This window comes from Typopeltis vanoorti, chromosome 13 (assembly GCF_054136105.1).
Source record: "Typopeltis vanoorti isolate ZY-2024b chromosome 13, IOZ_Tvanoo_1.0, whole genome shotgun sequence".
NCBI lineage: Eukaryota > Metazoa > Arthropoda > Arachnida > Uropygi > Thelyphonidae > Typopeltis > Typopeltis vanoorti.
In genome coordinates, this window is record NC_143561.1 from 49,739,317 (window position 1) to 49,764,459 (window position 25,143).

Sequence of the window (25,143 nt, forward strand, 5' to 3'; positions counted from 1 at the left end):
CTCATTTATTGTTATAGCCCAAATGATCTAATAAGTTTCAATTGCTATTGTACTGAAACAATATATTCTCGCAATTGTTCATATCTCTAATGTTATACAATTTTGTTTTTCATCAATTAATCAATTTTTTTTCTTTTTCTTTCTCATTACTTAAGTGTTGCTCATACTGCCCTTTTGCAACTCTACCAAGTGAGTCTTCTTGCTTGCCTGCTCTTTGTACTCCTGATGCAACTGATAATTACCACTCATCTTGTGCTGCCTTGTGTCTCTTTCTTCCAAACTGTATACTTACCAAAGGCTTCTGCAAAATCTAAATATACTACTGTGTATGCATTTCCCTTGTCCAATGCATTTTTTGCCTTGTTATGATAAGTAAGCAGATCAATTTATCCCTCCATTCCATTTCACACTTACCTTATTTAACCTCCTGATCCTTGGAATACATTCAGAAATTGCCTCTGCCAGAGAGTTCTGTGCAGGGCACTCTCTTTTCCATCCAATTCCTCATTCCATGATATAGGTAAAAGCACCCATTCACACAGAGGTCCTCATATGGCAGGCCACCACCCAAATGATCACTTTATGGTTGCTCTTGCTGAGTGGAAGAAAATCTGACACCTTTATATAAAATAACATCTCATAATGAGATGATCAAATCCAAGACCCCTTGATCCTTGTGTACCTTCTGTTAATATAGTACTTAAGGTAGTTGTCTATCAAAAACTCAAGAAACTGATGGTATCATTTCATTCTAATCAATACCCTTGTTTTATCTTCGAAGCTAATGTCTATAGATTTCTTTCTCACAGCTCCAACATTCTCAAGTCTAAAGAACATTCGACTAAATATTTTATCTCCACCTCTACTTCACATCATACTGCCTCAAAACCACTGCTGCTACGAGGATGGTCTGAAAAGTTCTTGGAATAACAATGAAAAAACAAATTTATAATATCAAAATTATTTTTATTTTTCAACATAATCTCCCTTAAGATTAATACATTTATTCCAGTGATGCTCAAGTCCCATTATCCCGTCCCTGTAGTGGTTCTCAGTAAGATCTGCAAAATACCCCTCTACAGCTGTAATCACCTCTTGATTCGAAGAAAAATGCTGACCAGCGAGGAAGAGTTTTAGTTTTGGGAAGAGATAGAAGTCAGAGGCAGCCAAATCTGGGGAATACGGTGGAAGTTCCAACAATTCATAGCGCAGATCCCTTAATTTTCCCATTGCCAAAACACTTTTGTGGGCAGATGCATTGTCCTGATGAAAGATGATATTTTTCTTCTGCAAACCGGGTCTTTTCTCACGAATTTTTTCGTCTAGTCTAGTTAAAAGATCGGAATAATATTCCCCAGTTATTGTTTTACCCTTTTCAAGATAATTAATAAACAAAATGCCTTTAGCATTTTGTTTATTAATTATCTTGAAAAGATAATTAATAAACAAAATGCCATGATCTTTTTGAAAGATCATGGCATTTCAAAACACCGATGCCATGATCTTTCCTGCTGATGGAACCAACTTTGTCTTCTTTGGCACTGAACAACCGGCTTTTGTCCACTGTTTCGACTGATGTTTGGATTCTGGAGGGAATGGTGAATCCAAATCTCATCCATAGTAATAAATTGATGCACAAAATTCAGTTTTATTCTTGTGAAAATGCTCCAAGCACTGTGCAGAGATTTTCATGTGAGTGCATTTTTGATCTGCTGTGTGTAAGCATGGCACCCATCTTGCGCAAAGATTTTACATTTGCAGTTCTACATGCAAAGTATATCCTACATGTTCTTTTGAAATGCCTATAGTCCCAGCAATTTCATGCACTTTGACTTGCCAGTCATGCAATACTATATCATGCACTTGATCAATGATCTGGCATTGTTACCCTTTTTGGACGTTCTTCAAATGGATCATCTTCAAGGCTGGTATGGCCATGTTTAAACTCGGAAGCTCATTTCTTAATTATCAAAAACGAAGGAGAAGAGTGCCCATAAACTTTTATGAACTTCGAATGAATTCCCTTTGGTGTTAAACTTTCTTTACAAAGAATTTTATAACCGCACAATACTCAATTTTATCCATTTCAAGGGATACAGACAACACTTTTGCTTCAGACAGCTGTATAAAACAAGATAGAATGACTTGCAATTTCACATGGGGTACTTATGACAGATGTACCAACTTAGAAAAAAAAAAATCTTGCCGATAGTGTTGCCATCTACAGTCAAGGCTAAGAACTTTTCAGACCACCCTCGTATTCTTGCATCTCCACCTTGAGTAGGCATAAATCCTCTGCTATCATCAACAGTACTTCTTCTCCCTTTCTACCTATACATATCTGTATTATTGTATTTAAAAAAAAAAAGCATCATACCCTTCATCTTTATTCCTGTCAGAACATCAACTCATCTAACCATGTCTCATTTATTTCAGTTTTTGAGTGAATAAACTTGATCAATGCAACAATTTCATTCTTCTTATTTTGGATACTTCTGGTAATCATAATGCATAATTCACAAACGCAGTGACTCATTTCTGGTTCTATAACAAACCCCACTGACATCACTTTTCAGATGTGACTTCGTACATCTCCCCTGGCCATTCCTCTATCATGAGTGATGTCACATTGCTTGGTTGGTTGGTTGGTTCGTTCGTTCGTTCGATCGCTCGCTCACTCAGATATAATCAAGGCTCCAGAAATATAATTTAAATCTAGTAGCCACACAAAATTTTACTTGCACAATGCATTAGTCTACTTTATATAGATATTGTTGTGATGTTAAAGGGGAAAAAAACCCTAAATGTTATGTTGACAACAAAAATAATACAATCTTCAATTCTCACTATACATTACACATAATGTTACACCCTGATAAACAAGAATGTAAAAATTTCAGTTATCATGGTGTAACAAGAAAATAAAAATATAAAATCCTATGTAAGTAGCTAATACAAAATATTTAAAGACAGAAAATATGCTTGCATCCAAGAAAATTAATTATAGCAGAAATTGTTTGTTTAACTAAATAAAAAAAAGGGAATCTTATTACAAAAAAGATATGAAAAAAATAGGTTAAGTAAGACAAAGAAGATTAGAGATAAGAATTTGTATGTAGAGGTTAGTTTAACACACAAAAAAAAAGGAGATTAAAATATTCAAGTAAATTCTAAAAAAGGGGATTAATTTAGTATAGAGGCTAGTTTAAAACAAATGACAATCGCTCAAGGTCAATTCCCGAAGTGAGACGTCGTCACGTGAGAGTCACGTGCAAGCGAATCATAGCATGTTTTGGGCAGAAAAACACAACTTTAATTGGTGAGTGAGATCGACTCCAATAGGTGGGGAAAGAAAATAAATTGAAGTAGGTGCCGATAGGGGCCATGCAGATAAAAGGGTTAGGAATTCCCACCCCCACAAGTCTTTTTTTCCTCGGGTTTTATTCACAAAATCTTCGTATAGGTAACATGCGGTTTCCCTGAGTGATGGCATAGGAGTTATCTCCGTCCGACACAACAAGGGAACAAAGTGTGCGGGAATTTGATTCTATATTCCTATATGCAAGAGACGAGGAACACCGTATAGTTACAAGAAGAAAAAAATTTGTCTATGTATCTCATCATCCAGTACTTGTATTGAGGGAAAGAAAATCCATTCAGAAGTTTGTGCCCACGTGATGAATTCCATAGTGATAGAATAGAAGATCCTGTGTGTGTCCTTAATTCAAGCATGAAAGGTATAGATTGTGAAAACCAGGGTTCGTCCTAGAAAGGTACTGTAAAATCTTGTATCAATTGAAATCACATATAATTGCAATCATTGTTAATTACTGGACAGTCGAAGATAAAGTAGGACTTTAGTACAAAATCGGAGTAGAATGAGAGTAAACTAGTTTATATTATTTGATAAGCATTCGTGTGCTAGAGATTTATGTATGCGATGGTATTTCATATGAGAGTGTCTTAAAGGTCAAATGTATGTATGGGCATAGCGCAAGGATAGTTTAACCTATATTGTTTTGTTCTGTAAGTTAGATAAGGCAAACTGAATATAAACATTAATATCCATGGTATTATAGCAATATAGAGCGTTCTGACTAGTATAGAGTTAAGTAAAGTGTTAATTTGTTCCAGGATTATATGTGTATATTTATATGTATAAAGTCTGTTATGACAACATGATCGCAAATTCCCACATAGGAATTTGCCCTAATACTTGTATTTTGCTTGTATAATTTTGTAATTTTATTCTTAGTATTGAATTGTGTTTTATATAATAGAAATTGAATTGTACCATGTTTGAGATCTTAAATAAACTTTTGTTCATTAATAATACAGTTGTCTGAAATTGCTGCCTAATGCACCACTTGAAAAAACGTATGAACCTAATCACACGGGAAATCAATGTGTTAAGTTACGAGAAAAAAGGGTCACGACTGCTTAATAATTTCACACTCAGACATATTTTTGTAATTGCTTCTTGTTTTCGAATTATATATCCTAAACTAAATGTCCTGAAAGGCGCAGTATAATATAAATATTAGGGACACTAAGAGGAGAAAAAGCTTAAATATTTGAGTTTTTGTAATATCTTGTGCATAGTTAAGTTTTGAATAAAGATATAATAGAGATTCACTTGAAAGGATAAAAGAAAGTTTAATAATCGTAGATAGGGACACAACAATAATTATACACAAATATGATATCCTTTAAGGTGGCTTTAAAATGTATGCCATAACACAGCTCATCACAACTTAGTTTGGATCTTCTGCCTATTGTTCATAACAAAAGGTTAATTTATATAAATTACCCTTCAATAATAACTTAAGGGAAGACAAATAATAATTCACAAAAACAAGAAAGTAAGTAGCACTCGATATGGAGCCAGACTCACTTTTTATGAAGAGCTCAGTCACACAATCCTGTCTTTAACTTGTATTTGCAAATTGTATTTTTGAAATAATGGTAGTGAAAGCTTTTACATTATGTAAAATCTTCAAGCATTTAATTACACTATGCTAATTCATATTGTGACCTCTAAAAATAAGTTTAGGACAATACTATATTAAAACTGTGCATCTATTTAAGGAGTAAAGATGCTGGAAGGATAAGATGGATAGATATACTGCAATATTTAATTAGATTGGACTAATTTTAATTTCTGTTTATAATTACTAGTTTGTTTTGTTAATAATATTTAATATTTTTATCAAACAGAATGGAGTTTTGGTTTGAAGAAGAAACATGATTAAATTGGGTATGAGATAATTCACCACTATGAAGGAAAGTGGTATTAATCCTGATATCAAAATTGGAGATGTTAATTGCAGCTCTAAATTGAATAACTGCTATGATAAATTTGGCATGAAAATCAGTAATAAAAAGACAATGAAAATGAATGCAGTTGATGAAAACATCAACTGCATTCTGAATGGAGAACCTATAGAACAAGTAAAACATTTCAACTATTTAGGCACAATTTTTTAGTGAAGATGACAAATTAGATAGGAAATGCACAACAGAATAAGCAAAGCTGGTGTGGTAGAAAGTCAACTGAATAAATGTATATGGAATAACAGGGAAATTAGTAAAAATGCTAAACTAGATGTATACAAGACAGTGTTCAAATTGATTTTAATTTATGGATCTGAGAGCTGGGTTAAAAATAAAACACCTGATCAAAGATGGGAGAACTACAGATATGAGAGTTCTGTAAAAGATTAGGGGAGTGAATAGATGATATCAATGGTGGTATCATATTAAAAATGAGGATATTAAGAAAGAACTTGACATTGTTAGCATTCAAGAATGTGCTAGTAGAGCTAATCTCAGATGGTATGGTCACTTAAACAGACTGGCAGAAAAAAGGTTAGCAAAACAAGTGTTCATTGCCAAAATGGCAGGAAAAAGGCCCACAGGAAGACCAAGATGTAGTGCACTGATACAGTAAAAAGTACTTTAGAAGACCGAAATATAAGCACTGATAATATTGTAGTCTTGATAGATAATAGATTAACTGGGAGGAAATTTGTTGATAGGAAGTTAATAATGATGTAACTGTTTCATGTAGTACTATCATAATACCCCGTACACTCCTTGAGAGTATATGTCAAGAATTTGATGATGATGAAAATGAGAATATAAAGGGGACTGTGCCTAAAAGAAAAGTCAAAACAGGATTATCTTCACATTTTTGGGAAGTTATATCATGTTGACAGAACACAACAATGAACTGCATATCACAGCTTTAAATGTCAAGTCTTCCTTGAAACAATAATTTGATTATTAGCTATTAATGAATCCTGTGAGTGTGTACCTAGTCGTCATAAAAACTCTTATAACTTGAACAGTGCATAAACCTTTAAATAAATAAATCAGCTAACGCCTTTTATTCCCTTATAGGGGAGTAGGCGAGGCCTTTATATCCTATCTAGCGTTTGGAGACTGAGTGGGCAGTTAAATCTCCACTGGTAGCCAATCATAGATAGCTGGCCCATGTCTATCACTAATTATAGGTGATAACAATTATTTAGCCACCAATGAAGAGGTTGGAAAACAAGTCCTGCCATCTCTTGGTGCCTAACCCTAACAGGATATGTTACTGTCTGCAATAATGTGGGTACTATAGTCGATTTCCTTGAGTTTACGGGATGACAAACCTGAGTTTCTGGGAGGAAAAACCCACTTGCCCGTATCAGAGATCGACTAACTCGGGAATCAGTCGAAAATAGGCTTAGAAAAGTTCCTCCAGTCGGCTAGTCGACAACTGGACTTGAACCTAAGTCTAATTTCAAGTGACCAAGTGCAGAGGATGCAAGTGCCACTTCCACTGAGCTGCACAGGCCTATAAACCTTTAATCCATCTATAAATCATTTACAGCTTTCAGCACATACAAACTACATGTATAGCATGCATGTAGTAGCACTCAATGTTCGAAATGTCCCTTTTTTGCCTTCATACATGCCGAAAGTCTGTGAAGCCACATATCGATGGCAGCACTCATAACATCCAATGGAAATGCTGCCACTCCTCATTCCAAATACACCTTCAGGCTGACAATGTTAGGGTGTCATTTCTTGCAGGCTATTCTCTCAAGCTCCAACTACAATTTGAAGTCCAACTTATTCAGATCAGGACTTCCAGAGAGCTAATCAAATAGTGATAGCAGCTGGTGCATTTGCCTCCAACCACTGTTGTGTGGTCCTTGCTCTGTGTGTAGGGGCTGAGCACTGTTGGAAGATCCACTGTCTGCTATGAAACAAGGTGTTCAGGGACCATACCGCAGGTTCCAGCATGGTGTCTTGATACACTTTGGTGGAGGTTTTGACCTCTTTCTTGCAGAAATGCAACTTGGAGACCCCCCAATCTGTCACCCCCCCCCCACACACACAACAAACCATCACTGATGTGGGGTGATGATCTCTGAATCCTGGGTGCCATGGCATGTGCTATGCTATGTGCTATGTATCTGGGGCATATACCTGATCGTTTGGGCAGAATGACTCTTCAATGGTGAAAATCTCATTTGTGAAGAGGATATCTTTGTATCTGTTATTTGCATACTGCCGGAGAAGTGCCTTTGATTTTATCATCCTCTGCTGCATAAGTTGTGATGTTAGGAAGTGTCTAATAGAATGACAATTGGCTCTCACTCCCAGGTCATTATTAGTACATGTGACATCATTCTTTGCAAAACATACATCTCACAGGTTTACAGCAGAAGCATATCTTCACAGCCCTCACAAGCTGTTGTGTCCTAATGCACCAAGCTCAGCCTGTTCTTTTTTTGGTCAGATAAATCTTCTATATCATTATAATAATTAATAGTTTGATACACAAACATCCTACTGATCCCGAGTGTTTTTAGCATGATGAAAATAACAGGTGATTGCATTCCAACCTTGTGAAGTGCTATTACAGTTACATGGTTCTCATAATCTTCCCACTGCATTAACCTGTACAGTTAGACAACTCTCTCTTTACAGATAAAAATGCAAATGTTGGTAGCACACAGCACTACCAATGGAACTGGGCTAGTGCAATTCTGTGGACAACATGATGGTGTGCAGAAGCTGTAACAGTATCTATGGCAAAACTGTGTATATTTCTTCCCATTGTTTAATAGTTATATTAAGCATACCTTATACAATACATTAGCCCTACTTCTGTGGGCAGCATGATGGTGTGCAGAAGCTGTAACAGTATTTATGGCAAGACACTGTGTATATTTCTTCCCATTGTTTAATAGTTATATTAAGCATACCTTATACAATACATTAGCCCTACCAGTCCTATTGTACAGAAGTGAAATCTGGACAATAAACAAAAATTAATAACAGCTGAAATGAAGTTTATGAGAAAAACTGCAAAGTATACTCTATTTGATCACAAAAGAAACAAAGAAATTATGAAAGAATTAAACCAGGAATCAGTAATAGAAAAAATTAAAAAATATAAACACAAATGGATGGAACATGTTGAAAGAATGAAAACAGAAAGATTACCAAAACAAGCCTTAAATTACAAACCATTAGGAAAAAGAAAAAAAAAAACAGGATGTCCTCTTAAGGATTCAACAATGACTTCTGAAGCCGGAATAGACCTCTATGCCTAAATCCTTGATAGGCATGATGATGATGATTAATCATACCTATTATTACTATTAAGTGTACCCGTTTTATTTAAGTGTTTTAAGAATACTTGTAACTACCAAATGTTTTTAATAGTACTTGCTTAGTGTTCTGTGCCATTTCCTGATGAAGGAAAGTTTTATACTATTTTCTTATACCATTGCTACTGAAACAAAAGGCAATAAATTATAAACATTATTGGTGAATGATGAAATCATTTATTTCATGTTGTGAGAAGAAAATGAAACACAACATAACTCAGAGGTATCATAAAAAAGAATGTTAAATATAACAAATAAATATAAACAATAAAAAGGATATTATAAATAATAAATATAAACATTTCATGGCAAAAAGTAACAAAAAGTATTCACACAAACCTAAATAAAAGCATTCCTAAGTCATGAAGAATATTTACACAGTCAGGAAATATTTTCAGGGCTTGTTCATAACACCCAAAGAGATCATCCCATCTTTGAGCACTTTCCAACTCTTCAGTATAATTTTCTTTAAAAATAATAATAATAACTCAGTTAAAACAGTTATATCTATAAGATAAATATATATAGATAAAATATTTTAAAAATCCTGGGAACTGTATTTTCTGTAAAGCAATTATTTCCTGAATACCAGATAACTCTGTGTTCTTCAGAATGCCAGTAAAGTTATGATGATTAAAAGGGATACACAAAAATGGGAAAAAAGCCTTGATACTAACATAAAAAAGTAAAAACAAATAAAGGAATCAATTCTATCTGAAATATTTCCCTAGCTCTTTAAGTAATAAATTATTATTATTATTGCACCTTCCATGGAGTTGGCTGACTCATCATGGGAGGTTTTTTCAACTGATAATATATTTATCATACTGAATCTTAAAATCCTTAATACTCCTTACATTAAGAATGCAAGGAGTATTAAGGATCTGGTAATGTTCCACTCACTGACAATTCTCCATGTAAAAAATCTACTCCTCACACCCCCTCTTCACCACACTCTTATGCAACTTCCAGGGATGGTTCTTAGAGTACTTCTTACATGTAGGGTTAAGGAAGTGGTTGTGCCACTGTATAAAGCACTGGTCAGACCACACTTGGACTATTGTGCTGAAATCTGGTTACCTGGTTTTCAGTCTGATGTTTTTAGTCAGACAGTGAAGAGGGGCCAGAGACGAGTGCCTAAGACAATATCAGGACTTTGCACTGCTGGCTATGGAGAGAGGTTGAAAAAATGTGGATTGGAGAGTTTGGCGGATAGGAGAAAGGTGATATGACAGCCTTTGCAACACTAGCAATATGTCCTCTAAACTTCGGTCTACTGTCAAACCATCACTCCCAAATCTCTAATTTCACCAACTTCCTTCATTAAGGCACCATCAATGTATAGTATACACTACCTTATATTTCTGCACTCTGAAATGCAATATCTTGCACTTAATGATATTAAAACTAGAATCCCACTCCTTTGTCCAAGCCAAAAGTTTATTCAAATCTTCCTGAAGGGAATTAACATCAGCAGTACTACTTATAATGCTTCCCAACTTTGCATCATCAGAAAACAACTGAAGATCCCCAGTCAATCCACATTGTTTACAAACAAATTAAACAGTATGGGCCCAAGAACAGAACCTTGTGGCATGCACTGGTTACACTCCTTTTTTTGAGACACTGCTCCATCATACACAACTGCTGGTATTGTTCAGAGAACCAATCTCTGATCCATCTAGCCAATATACTATCTATTCCCATCTTCTGCAGCTTGTACACCAACTTATCATGTGGTAATCAATCAATTGTTTTTGCAAAGTCCAAGAATATCATTGTATATGATTCTCCCTTATCTAACATACTTGTTACCTTATCATAAAATGCAAATAAATTGATAAACAGGACTATCTTTTACAAATTCATGCTGACCATCAATAAAGAATGCTATGTCCATCAATCCAATCCTGTATTCTATTCCTAACCAAACCAATCTCTGCAATTCCAACACATTGATAAGAACTAGTTATGCAAACTAGTCTATAGTTGGAGACTTCTGTCCTAAACCTATGCTTGTGAAGTGGTACTATTTTACCTTCTTTCCACTCCTTAGGAACCCTACCCACTTAATGAAAGCAAGACTTTCATTAAATAACCAGGTCAAGGGCATAGCCAACTGTGGTTCACATTCCTTAAGAATATGTGGTGATATGTAATTCATTCCCACAGCCTTATTAACATCTAACCCAACCAACATCTCTTATTCTTTCACTTCTAGTTCTCTTAATACTTGCCTCCCTTCTATATATTGCACTGTATCATTTACACCGGACGATATAAGCTGATAAATTGTTCGTTCGATAATTCCACTATATCTTTTGCAACTGTTATTCTGCTCCCATGACTATCCACCAGTGTCAACCTGCTATAATTATTCTTTCTCTTGCTTGTTATATAGTGGAAAAATTCCCTTGAGTTAACCTTGGCCTGACCTGCCAATCTCTTCTCATACTGCACCTTTTCTTTCTTTACCATGCTCGTCACCTTTCTAGCCTGCACTTTATACTCTTCATGGATCCGATCACCACCAAGTGTCTTGTGCCTCCTCCATAGCATTCTTTTCCAGCACAGATTGCTTGATTTCACTGTTCATCCATTTCACTCCTACTCTATTTACTCACTTAACCCTTGGTATACTGTATTTACTGGAATATAACTCGCACTTTTTTCCAAAATTAAAGGTAAAGAATTGCGGTGCGAGATATATGAGGGGACTTTTGGAAACTAAAGTTTTTCAGGAAAAAACTAAATTATAGCTTACTTTATAATTAAATCCTCAGTATTCATTACAATTTATACTTGCTCACATTATTTATAAAATGAATGAATTTAAATTTTAATTATCAACATTATTTACACAATTGGCTGCTCACATTATCATTCAAAAGATTCATCTTTTGCAACAATGCTTCTGTAATTAAATTAATTATTTCTGGTGAAATCATGTCCCAAACTCTCAAAATCTAGTTGTACAACAGTTCTAATGATGGTCTCTTAATCCTCCCCCCCCCCCTGCACAATCCAAGATCGAGTAGAAGTCAGTGCTCTCACTCCCACATTTCCTCTGTTGGTTGCCTCCATCTCTATGCATATAATTAGTGCGGTATAAACAAAAGATCACGCTACTCCATGACAAAAGCAAGCCAACGAGTGTTGAATTGAAATGCTGATTCTCTTCAACTGAATTCCAAAATATCTGAAACTGCAATAACAACATTCACTGTCTATTTCTTCGTGTTTTAAACTTTTTTCATGTGCGAACTATATGTGAAACATTTAATTTCCTTTTTTGTAAAGTAAAATCAGGGGCATGAAATATACACGAGGGCAAGTTATATTTGAGTAAATACGGTATGCAGTTATACACTGTTTTGTGAGTTTCCATGCATTGTCGACATCTTTTCCACTCAGCTCTTCTACTGAATGTACCGATGCTGACTACAGAACTTCCTATAATCAGCTGCTTTATACTTCCATATATATCCATTTTTGGCAGTAACCTTTTCTTGTTTCATCACTTCCCAAACAAGCACCTCATGATCACTCTCACCAACTGGCGGCAGTGTCAACACTTCGTTAACAACTACCAGCAGTTGGTGAGATATAATAAACAGCATAGTATATTATCCAATAGGATGCTGTTATAGGCCAGGAATGCAGAGAATAACTATTGTGAAATGTTTAGAAAAATTAGTTGGGCATGTAAAAAGGTGATCCTGATGAGAGACTTTATCTCTCAGAAATTCCCCAAACTCACTCTCCTTGTTCCCATACACCAGTGGTGTTTAACCTTTTTTTTTTTACTACGCGAGCTACTTTTCTATAAAAAGTTATTCGACGATCTACTCTCCTATATATAAGTTATTTAGGCAATCTACTCTCCTATATATAAGTTATTTAGGCGATCTACTCTCTTATATAGATCACATTCCCCCAACCTGATATCTGATTACGCACAAATAAACAACTAAAAAAAATACACAATTAAAAACTTTATTTGTGTATTTAAAAATTTATTTATCACTTTTAATTATTTTAATAGAACAAATATTTTAATACAAAAAAAAAAAAAAATATATATATATATATATATATATATATATATATATATATATATATTGGAATAAAATATTTATTTCTCTATTTTGGAAAACCAAAGTTAGAAAAAACAACAGATTGATTACAAACTCACAAGTTACAGGAAATGCTGGTTGATTAAAAAAAAAAAAAAAGTTAATGTGAAATTTGGCATTGTTTGGACCTCGCAATATTTTCATAGTCAAGTTGATATGAAGAAGTGGCCAATCGCAGACAATCATCCAAATGATCATTTGTAATTTGGTTTCATAATTGAATTTTTATAATGGTCGTATTTGAAAATGCAGTTTCTGACAAGTATGTCAATCCGAAACATGACAGATTTTTCGCACAATATCAGTTAATACTGGGAATTTTTCATGTGCATACTTCCAAATGACTTCATTGTTTATTGATTTTAATGTAAACTATTCTGAATGTTTATTATCTCAAGTTCTACTTCAGCTTGGTTTATATCAAACAGCCCACTAATTTTATTTGAAATTTCTGTGATGTTAAGGTTTTCTTGAAATGGATTATTGATAAAAAATATAATCATTTCAGTTTTATTAAAATCTTTAAATCTTGAATTTATTTCTTCCTCAACTAATTCTATTTAACGAATAAATTCTTTTAAATCATAGCAAAGCATTTCTTGATTTTGTTAAAAAAATTTTAATAAATATGGGAGATGTCAAAATTTGTGGTCATTTATATTTTTCTTTAATGAAAGTATTGTTGGAAAGTTTTTATTGAACTTAACATGCCAATTAAATTTTTATCTCTACCTTGTAACTCTAAATTTAAACTGCTTAATTTCATACAGAAATCTACTAAAAATGATAAGTGTAACAACCATCTTTAATCACTCAATTGTGGATAAATATCTCCTTTTTCATCAACAAAATTTTTTATATCGTTAATTAATACAAGAAATCTTTCTAAAAATTGACTTCCGCTGAGCCAGCAAACATTATTGTACAACATAAGTTCCCTATCATCATCTGCCTGTAATTTAAATAACCACTGTCGCAGGGCTTTTCCTCAAACAAAATTTACAATTTTAAATGTAATATGCAAAACATCTTTTGTGTTTAATCTTTTACTACACAGTATTTGTTGGTGAATAATACAGTGGTACGTTAAAAAATCTGGATATTTGTCATAGTTTTTACATAATGAAATGAAGCCTGATTTATTACCGATCATTGCAGGAGCACCATCAGTAGTAATAGACACAAGTTTAAAAAGCGGAAGTTTGTGTTGTTTCACAAATTCATCAAATGCCGAAAAAATGTCTTCTCCCCTAGTCCTTCCCAATAATGGTATAATTTTCAAAAGTTCTTCTTTACTTGAATAATCTTGAAACGCCATGTGAATAAATACCATTAACTGAGCAATATCAGTGAAGTCGTTGGATTCCTCAAATTGTAATGAAAACGCAACAGACTGGTGAATGTCTGACATTAACCTGGCCTGGAAACTTTTCTCTAGCAATTGGAACTCTTCCTTTTGGCAATTTGAAACCTTATCTGCAGCCTAGAAGTAGTCTCTCTCTCTCTCTCTCTAGCGATGTCTCGAACCAAGAAGCTCCTTTCTGGAAACAGGAAACTCCTCTCTGAAGCAATGTGGATCCGGGCAGTCTCTCTGATGGCAACTCTGGACCAGGTGGCCTCCTCTCTGACAGCAATTCTGGAACCAGGACTCCTTCTACTTGCTTCATTCCCTTTTTACTAGGCCTCCTCTGAGACCTCGCATGAAGTTTGGCAACCCCCAAAGAATCAGTATGAGTCTTTCATCTTAAGTTTCAAGTTCGGCATGCCTTTTGTTCTCCTCCACTTTCTTTTGATTGTAAGTTGCCGGCCATCGAAAAGTTGTTTGAACGCTTTCTGACTGACTTTGGAGATGTTTACACTTAGAGCCTGCAAGCCTTTCTCATACATACAAGTTCAATTAACAATCTTTCTAATGCCACCATGTGCAGCTTCGGCAACAAAAACATTGCCTTTGTTTTTAACACTCTAACATATTCTTATTAAAGCAGTATATACAGTTAGCTTCAAAAGAGTTATTTACAAAAACATCTAATACAAACTATACCGAGGCAAACAAAGTTTATTTTTTTACAATATTCACATGGGATTTAACCTAAGTAAAAAATCGATGTAATGTGCTTTGGAATATTTAAGCTACAATCGAGTTTTTACACTTTGCTTATAATCGTATTCACTTGGCTCACTGTTTGACTTCCACTGATCCAAAATTCATTTACCCAGACTTATAAGAAAATTACTGATTTGACAATTTTAACGAAAAATAAATAAACAATAGCAATACACTTAAAGTGAATTAAAAATAATACAAAATAATGATAAATAAAATATTATGTGTTCAGTTTTAATTAAATTTGTAAGTAAGGAGGAATACTCAACAGATCGACCAAAAATCGATCAACGGGTTGAACACCCCTGCAATACACTATCTCCTCCTTCCATTCTATATTCCTGTAATTCAAGTCTCTCATCAGGATCACCTTCTTTTTACATGCCCAACTAATTTGCCTAAACATTTCACAATAGGTATTCTCTGCATTCCCTGGCCTATAACAGCATCCTATCGGATATACTATGCTGTTTATTTCAACTTCACATCACACAGATTCAAAATCTGTGCCTGCGCTATCAACTTCCACACTTTGTGGACAATTTCTCTGCAATCATTAACAGCACTCCATCTCATCTTTTCACATTTCTATCCTTCCGGAAAATTATATCCTTCTATTTCTATTCTCGACGTCACATCCTCCTCAGACAACCAAGTTTCACTTATTCCAATTATCTTTGGGCATACTGACTCAATCAATGCAACAAACTCAGCTCTCTTTTTTGAATACATCTTACATTTGTGTACAAACATAACAATCCCTGTGTTCTTGAGGCCATTCTACCAGCACAAACATTCTCTATTCTAGCTGCTATACCACACCTGTCTTCGGTCTGACGACTCCTGTCTCCCTGATCCTGACTCTGATTTCCATTTCTACCTGTCTCATCCTCACCTTTATGCATTCCATCACCTTGTGCTGCGCAACCACATCTTCAACTTCATATCCATCTTTCTCCTGTTGTACAATCCCGCTTCACGAGTAGACTGATTATTTGCTACATTAACTTCTTGACTCTGTACCTTCTCACTAAGTCAAGTGAAGTCGATTCATGCTGTCATATCTGGGCATCAACAAGCCTACAGCTTTTCCAACAACACTATTCTTCTTTACCTGCTACAACTTCCTCAAGTCTCTATCAACTTTCATTTTTTCCCCAACTAAGTAATTTGTGTCTATGACTACCACTAATTTTGATGCCCAGTCTTTCCTTTTCTGCAACACATCAGTTATCTGCTTCATTGTTCCACCAGGAAAGCATGTTTTGTGCACTTTATTTGTCATCAGACCTCTAATGATCGAGTCCCCCATACAATGATATACGACTATCTTTTGACCCCTTTCTTCGTAATACTAACTTCCTCTTTCTCATTCTCATCAGCCAATTTCTTCTTTAGATGTTTAATATCCTCTTCCAGATGTTTCATTTTGCTTTTCATTTTCACTAACTCTTGCCTAAGCTCTTCTATTACAGCCCGACACTTGCTCCCGTTTCTAATCACTCTAATCTATCAAGACACTTTTCATATATGTTAATGCTTTCCTTTTTCTCATTTATCTAAAAAAGTTACATTTTCTGGTGCATATGTTGCCGCTAAAGTGCAGAAATCAGTTATTCTGCAGATTAACTAGGGTGATCCGTTAACGTGCCGAAAATTGTTTCATTTCTCAATAGCAATACACTTTTCATTTCTCAAAGTACCTAGGTAATCTGCAAATTACCTAGATAATCTGCACATTACCTACTAGGCACTTGTTAAAGTGAAATAAGATCTTTGCTGGAACAACAGCAATTAAAAAACTATAATACAAAGAATCAAATGGTTTAAAATATTATTACAATTAAGGAAATGAATTTGCAAAACATATGATAAAATTATGTTTACTTATTAGTGCAATCTAAAGATTGGTGACACTTTGAATTACATAGCAATTGGTTTTTGCGACAAGCACACCTATTTGTGGTACATTTAGATTTACAGTCACATTTTCTGAAACTCTGCCCAGTACCAAGGGATTGTTTTATTGCTGTTTGACATAAAGATATTTCTACAGCAGGGACATCTTCTTTCGACGACAAGACACTGGCGAAACCAAACTAAAAGTGGAGGGAGAGGGGGGAAGGAGTAGGGAAAGGAAATGAGAGATACAAACTTTTGAATGTTAACGATACGAGAGCCGTTAATGTGCACATTACCTAGGTAAAATGCGGAAAACTCTTGATTCCCACGTTAACGGAGCAAATCAGTTAATCTGCAGATTAGCTAGGTAATCTGCACATTAATGACCTTCGAGCTTCAGTGGTAACACATACATATAGTAATTTTTGCAATGCATCCAAAAATCCAAGGCAGAAGTAGATCTCCCATACCGAAGCCTTACATGCTGCTAACGTACATTTCTTTATGGACACCATTTTCAGAAGTAGAAGAAATATGAACAAACAAGTAACAAAACACAATATAAACAACAAAAAATTTCAACAACACTACTAAAGGTCACTTGTATCCAAACGAAAAAAAAAAAATAAATAAATAAAAAATACAGCACACTTTGCAATAAAAAACCTCTCTATACACTAATTAAAAACATTTTTTTAGCACTCACATCTACTGCATGTTCACTCACGACACTAACTATAAGTTAATTATAATTGCACAGTAGATGAGACAAGAAATTATATTATTGTTTTAATCCTTTTAAGTTCCATAAATTAGTAAATTACTTTTGGTAATCTTTATTAATTTGTGAAGTTAAAAGTTTTTTCGAAGTTTGCTTATAAAGTCTAGATACTACATTAGGAATGGATGTAATAAAATCAAAATTGAATTGAAAGTAAGTTTGTTTATTTTTGACATGCTGAATTCAAATATGAACTTAAATTTCTCTATTACTTCTAGTTTTTCAGGAATCAAAATTGTATTGGCATATTATTGCATTTCATATGAACAACTATAGCATACATAGTATAATCCTTTGTTAAGTTACTCAGTTTAAAAGAAAAGGTTTTCCTCAAAGTTTATATCAAAGAAATCATATCAGCAGTTTCTTTCATTACAAACCAGCAAGTAAACTGAAGATCCTTTTGCCTGAACAAGCATTGCTTCAAATATATGGAACTGTTCACTATAACTGTCACACAATTGCACCCATTTTAGTGGGAAAGAAATCCAAATTTCAAATCAGAAATAAATTTTTAATAATATGTTGCATATAATTGTTCTGTGTGACAGTAACATGTCTTCTACAATTCACTGTGTAGAAATCATGGTGACAAAAGCAAACATATTAGAGCAAGTTATTTTATTTACAAATAAGAAAAATAACTTTCAAAGTTATGATCCCTATATCAAGATCAACTGATTCTATTAGCCATATTCTAATTTCCACTTATTGTTTCTTGTGTGTATTATTACAATTTTAACATTGTATTCCTGAAGATCTCTCTGTGACTGAGATGAAATATTGAAACAATTAAAGTTGCTGTTTAATTATTTTTTGTGCTGTAATTATTCCATTAAAGTTTAACATGAGTGTAAACCAACACCTAAGCCTAAATACTCATTCTAAAGCATATGTAGTTAAGATATGTGGATAATGTATTCTCCATTTGGACTCATGGTCCACACGCATTAGACTCTTTCCTCTCTCACCTCAATAGTCTTTGCAATAGAATACTGGCCTGGTTGGTCAAGTGGTTAGCATGTCTGCTCTCTTCAGACAAAAGGCTGCGGGTTTGAATCCCACCATGGGCACAGATGTTTGTGATTGTCTGTGAAAATACTAGTGGTGGTGGTGGTGGGCGGTAGATGGTGTTGGTGTAGATGATGATGATTGTGGTTCATTGTAGTTGGCGAATTGGGTGGAGACAGAGTTATAGAGTAGGTGCCCTCCCTCAATGAGACACCCTGGAGGTTATACATAATAATAATAATAATACAGTTTAGCATGGAAAAATAAACTAATAATCATTTAGCCTTTCTAGACACCTTGATAGTATGCCTACACTATGGTAACCTGTTCTTTATAGCATACAGGAAGCTCAGCCACACAAGCAGATGATACATTCATAAACTTTTCCATCACCTCTCTCAACACTATAGCATCATTAAAACACTAAACAATAAAACCTATAACCTATGTTCTAATGAATCCTCTCTTACAGCACAACTTAATCACATACACTACACCTTCTTATCTGATGGCTACAATTCCCACAGTATCAATCCCCGACCTTCTCTTCAGAAAGATTTTAGTAATGCTATCATCATCATCCCCCTATGTCCAAGGCACTTCAGAAAAAAAATAGCCAAAGTTTTAAAGAAATACAATCTCTGCATGACTTTCAAGCCCCACAACAAAAGCTTGCTATCCTTATATGTTCTACTAAAGATCAGTTCCCTCCTCTCTATCTGTGCTTGGAGTATATAAAGTGGCCTCTTCCTGCAAGTTGACCCACTATGGAGACAGACGGGAAGATCAGCCAACATCTGTATGGAAGAAAACAAAAAATATCTGCAGTTCTGCAGTCATGACTATGGTCAATCAGGCTTTGCAGACTATGGTTTAGATATGGCTCATAAAATCAGTTGGATAAAGACCACCATGCTTTATCAGTAAATTTAAAAGTGAAAGACTACTGTTGGAATCTGCAGCTGCTCTCAGAAATCAGCCTAATTTAAATAACTATGGTTGCATTAAACTTTCCAAAATATGGGAAACACTAATACTTCAAAATCTCAGTTTACATACTAGGCTGGCCACAAATGGCACCACACCACTTAGGACTCTAATCTTTCACCCACGTGTTTCACTTATTTTTGTGTTGCCTTTTGTGTGTGTCCCACTATGTATAGCATTATACATATTCTTAAGGACATGTCTAATCCCAGACCAGTTTCAAACTTTATTGAGGTCTCATCAGTGGGAGCCAGACCCAGAAGTGATGCCAAGGTTAAAGTAATGCAAAAGTCATCATATTTCCATATACAAGAAGCCAAGAGACTTTACTGTGTGCGTTACAAGTCTCATATTATACTACCTGACGAAATATTGGAAGAATTAAATAATATTTTTAATCTTTTATCAGTGCTGTTTTACTCCATTAAGCCTCTAACATAAGCTTCTCCCAGCACTTAAGAATTTAAACATGGAAAGGATTTCATCATTTGGTTTTTTCCTGTGACTTCTGCAACAGCTATGTGTATGATGGTTAACAATTCTTTATCTTCTTACTTCTCACAGTATGAAATCATGAAAAACTAAAGTGTAGAGGACATAGGAGAGGATGCTTAACTATGAGTGAGGAGGAGGTTTTTGAGGAAATAAATAACTTGATGTCAATAAAGATATAAGATTTGATGATATATCACCATTGGTTACATGTTCCAGAGAATTTATTAAACAGGCATGCCAGTAGCACTGGCATGCCTGTTTAATAAAAGTCTTACATCAGCAGAGGGTCCAAGAGAGTGGAAAGAAGGTAAAATTGTTCCACTGCATAAAGGTGGTGATAAGGCTGTGGCTACAAATTATAAGCCAACCTGTATATCTGAAGTTGTGGTGAAGGTACTAGAAAGATTGGTCAGAACTAGGATACAGAAATGGGTTGATACCAGCAATATTCTCTGTGGTTATCAGCATGCATTTGTTAAAGAGAGAGATCATATACTAACTTACTTATGTATGTACTATAACAAGGTGACAAATGTCTTGGACAAGGAGGATGCATATACAGTGGAATACTTAAATTTTGCAAAAGCATTGGATAGACTGCCACACAGCAAGCTGTTAAATAAGCTGAAATGAATGGGATTAGATAACATACTCCTGAGTTAGATCAGCGACTGGCTGTCAGATAGGTATCAGAAAATTGTATATGGGGGCGCAGTATCCCGAAAGAGGAAGGTCACTTATGGTGTGATGCAAGGGGAACCATTTTTGGGACCATTGTTGTTCAAATTGTATATTAATGATATTGGGATAGGTTTAACTGATGATATGCAGCTGTTTGCAGATGATGCAAAATTAGAGAGAGCAATGCAGAGTCAAACAGATGTTATGGCCTCACAGTAGGACTTTAATGGACAGGTAAGTCAAACTAAAAGTTCATCATCATCAAATTCCTGACATGTACCCTAAAGGGGTGTACAGGATATGATAGTACTACATGAAAAATTTAAATCATTACTAACTTCCTATATACAATTTTCCTCCAAATCAGTCTGTTACTTGTCAAGGCTCCAACATTATCAGATCTTATATTTCTATCGTCTAAGGCTCTTTGTACCTTATCAATCCACCTATATCTTGGTCTTCCTCTGGATCGTTTTCCTGCCAATCTGGTAGAAAACAATTGTTTTGCTAATCTTTCCTCGCCCATTCTGTTTAAGTGACCATACCACCTGAGATTAGCTTTGCTAACGCATTCCGGGATGCTGACAATGTCAAGTTCTTTCCTAATAATCTCGTTTTTAATATGATACTGCCATTGATGCTATCTGTTCACGCCTCTAATCTTTCTCAGGCCTCACATATCTGTGGTCACTAGTCTTTGGTCAAGTGTTTTACTTCTGACCCAGCTCTCAGATCCATAAGTTAAAACGGGTTTGAACACTGTCTTGTATACAGCTAATTTAGTGTTCCGACTAATTTTTTTCTTATTCCATATGAATTTATTCAATTGACTTCCTACCATACCAGTTTTGTTGATTCTATTGTCTATTTCCATATTTAATTTACCATCTTCGCTAAAAATCGTGCCTAAGTAATTTACCATCTTCACTAAAAATCGTGCCTAGCTGAAATGATTTACTTGTTCTATAGGTTCTTCTTCGTTCACAACACTTTGACATTTTCAACGATTCTACCTATTTTCATTGTTTTTGTCTTTTAATTGCTGACCTTCATACCATATCTATTACAACAGTCATTCAATTTAAAAAGGGAATCTTGCAAACTTGTAGTAGATTTATTTAGAAGTATAATATTGTCCGCATAAAGCAAAGAGCTGACATTAACATCTTCAATTCTGATATCATGTTTAATACCACTTTCCTTCATAATGTGATCCATATAGATAATGAATAACAGAGGGGATAATGTACATCCTTGTCTCACACCAGATTTAACATTAAACCATCTTCCTATACTTCATACAATTCTAACTGCTGATTTACAACTCAAATAAAGACCAAGTATTGGTTGATATAATGCCATATCGACACCATATAACTGTAGAGTATTGAATAGTTTCTCTCTTCACACTTTGTCATATGCCTTTTCCAGATTGACAAAACGTAAATACAGATCTTTGTTATATTCCCATGCTTTCTCAACTATTTGTCGTAAAGTGAAGATCTGATCCTGACAGCCTCTATTTGGCCTGAATCCAGCTTGTTCTTCACCAAGCTTTTCTTCCACAATTCTTCTCAACTGTTTCTCAAGTATACTTGCATAGATCTTGCCAGGAACACTCAGTAGGGAAATACCTGTGTAATTCTCACATTCAGTTTTATTTCCCTTTATATATATGGGCACTATTAGAGCTCTACTCCAATCATCAGGAATTCGTCCCTCTGTCCAGGCCTTCTGGACTATGCAGTGCCGCCACTGTAAGACTCATACCACCATGCTTCAGCATTTCTGGTTGAATATCATCTACTCCTACTGCCTTTCCACATTTCAAGCCTTTTATGGCTTTTTCTACTTCAAGTATGGATATGTATTCCTGACTGTATGCCTATCTAGTGTTTACCATTGTGCTATCACTGCTTGTTTCATTCAGCAATTTTTCGAAGTAATTAATCCATACTTCAAGGATATCTTTTACTCCCGTTTTCATGTCACCTTCATCATCTCTAATTCCTTTTACAGCCCTCTTTCCTCCATTTCTAAGCTTCTTCAACAACCTCCAGAATATCTTACCACCTTCTTGATATTTATTTTCTATATTCTTGCCAAAGTCCTCCCATGACTTTTGTTTAGCTAGTTTTACACAGTGTTTAGCTTTTTTACATTTGTCTCTGTATTCTCTAAGAGCACAAGCTGACTTATTTGCCAGGAACTTTTGATATGCTTTCTTCTTTTCCTTCACTGCCTCTTTAACATCCTGTGTCCACCATGGAGTTCTGATTTTTCTATCCTTGCAGACAACCTCACCACATGCCTCTCTGGCTGAATCAATCAGGGTTTTCTTCAAATTTTGGTTCTTGTTCTCAAACTCTTTCATTTTTTCTTCAATAATCTTTGTGTATTTTAGTCTGCAGTTCACATCTGAGAGCTGCTCAAATTTTATTCGCTTTAAAACTTTCTTACGTGTTATTCTTTTCAATCAGAAATTCAATTTTATCCTGCTTAAGACTAAATAGTGATCACTTCCAATTTCAAATCCTCTGTACACTCTGGTGTCCTGCACCAGGGAGAAAACATCACTATCTACAATAACATAGTCAATGAGACTTTTCTTATTCCTTGCCTCTTCTCTCCATGTGAATTTGTGAACATTTTTATGTTGGAACATGGTGTTAGTAATAACCAGACCATGTCCTGGGCAGAAATTCAACAGATATTTGCCATTATTATTAGCTTTGCACTTTTCTCCAAATTTTCCCAAAATATTTTTGTATGTCTGACAATCATTTCCTACTCTGCTATTTAGATGCCCAACAGAGACCAACTTTTCCTTTTCGTTGTGTCAGTTGCTTTCCCTAAAGCATCAAAAAATTCCTCCACTTCTACCTTAGTAGAACCTTCTGTGAGACCATAGGCACAAATGGCAGGCATCACTCTACTTGAGACTGCCTGCCATTCAAGAAGATTAGCCTCATATTTTGTGTTGAATACTATGGCTATAACTTCTTTTCCTTGATTGTCATTGCTTGAATATAAAATTTTGTATTTATTGCTCAGAAAGATCTCACCAGTTTTTTGTCTTTTTTGTTTCAGTCACCTCTATTATGTCAATATTTTATTATCTACTCCTCAGCTAGCTTTCTTTGCCATTCAGGCATCTTATGTTGATAGTGCCGATGTTTAACTCTGGTGATGTTGAGTTGGGGTGTGTTTTCGGATTTGTTCCAGTAGCTGACTTTTCGTTGTTCAACCTGGTTCCCTGGAAAGCAACGGGGGCCTTGTTTAACCGGGTGACACCCCAGCCAACATGAAATTTTGTCATGTTGTACCATCATTTTGTATTTTGGTTTAAGCCAATAAGATGTTGTTTATTAATTTTAACGGTATAATAGAACACAGAAACTAAGTAAATAATTAATTTATTGACTTGATGCTGATATTTCGCTGGTATTATAACCAGCATCTTCAGAGCACAAAAACACTGTTTGTCACAATACGCAAGACTAAAACAACATGGTGTACTTAACCAAAATTGTAGCAGCAACACAAAGACTAGAGTCCTGGTTTTGGCGCCCTCTATCTGAAAAAAAAAAAAAAAAAAAAAAAAACGCTATCATATATTACTAGAGTCCTAGAAAAGTGCTAGTTTTTTCTTAATATGACTGTCTCCCAGATCTTCGGCAAGTTAATACAGCCATATTTGTTGAGATTTGGAGTGTGTTTTAGGGCTTCTGTCGCCTCTAAGAACAATCTCTCTGATTTATATGGGTTTCTGTGTAGTACTTTTGTGTTTTTCCAGTTGATCCTGTGTGCAGGGGTATCCAGAGCATGGTCTGCTAGGCCCGACTTCCCATAATGATATTTCCGGACGTATCGTTTATGTTCGCTGATGCGGATATTCACAGTTCTTCCTGTTTGACCGTAGTAGGCTTGATTGCATGAGCAGGGTACTTGGTAGACTCCTGGATGTGATAAAGGAGGAATGCTGTCCTTGGGTGAGCGGATGAGGGTGGCTAATTTGCTACATGGTCTGAATGTGGTGCGTAGTTTATGTTTATTGAGGATTCTTGAGATCTTTTCGGATGTGCCTTTAATGTAGGGGATGGTGACTGTTTTGTTGTAGTTCTCTGTGGTGGATGGTGGGAGGGGTTTCTTAGGAGTGTTTAGTATTTTGTTTATTTTTTGTGGATTGTAGCCGTTGGCCAAGAAGGTGTGGCGTAAGTGAGTCAGTTCAGCAGTCAGAGCCTTGTCATTTGAACAGATTGCTCTCGCTCTATGGGTTAGCGTTTTTAATATGCCATATTGTTGAGAAGGATGATGGTGTGATTGTTTGTGTAAGTATCTGCCTGTATGTGTGGGTTTTCTGAAAACTGA

At 35.1% G+C, this 25,143-nt stretch overlaps 1 protein-coding gene across 1 annotated transcript in view; it reads right to left on the reverse strand.

The window, feature by feature from the left end:
* The window catches only part of LOC150100137 (protein arginine N-methyltransferase 9-like), a 140,915-nt gene that overhangs the window by 99,065 nt on the left and 16,707 nt on the right, over positions 1 to 25,143 (reverse strand). The window contains exon 4 of the mRNA XM_090402507.1: positions 9,012 to 9,138. Coding sequence (XP_090258633.1) covers positions 9,012 to 9,138 — 127 coding nt within the window. The remainder of the gene's footprint in view (positions 1 to 9,011; positions 9,139 to 25,143) is intronic.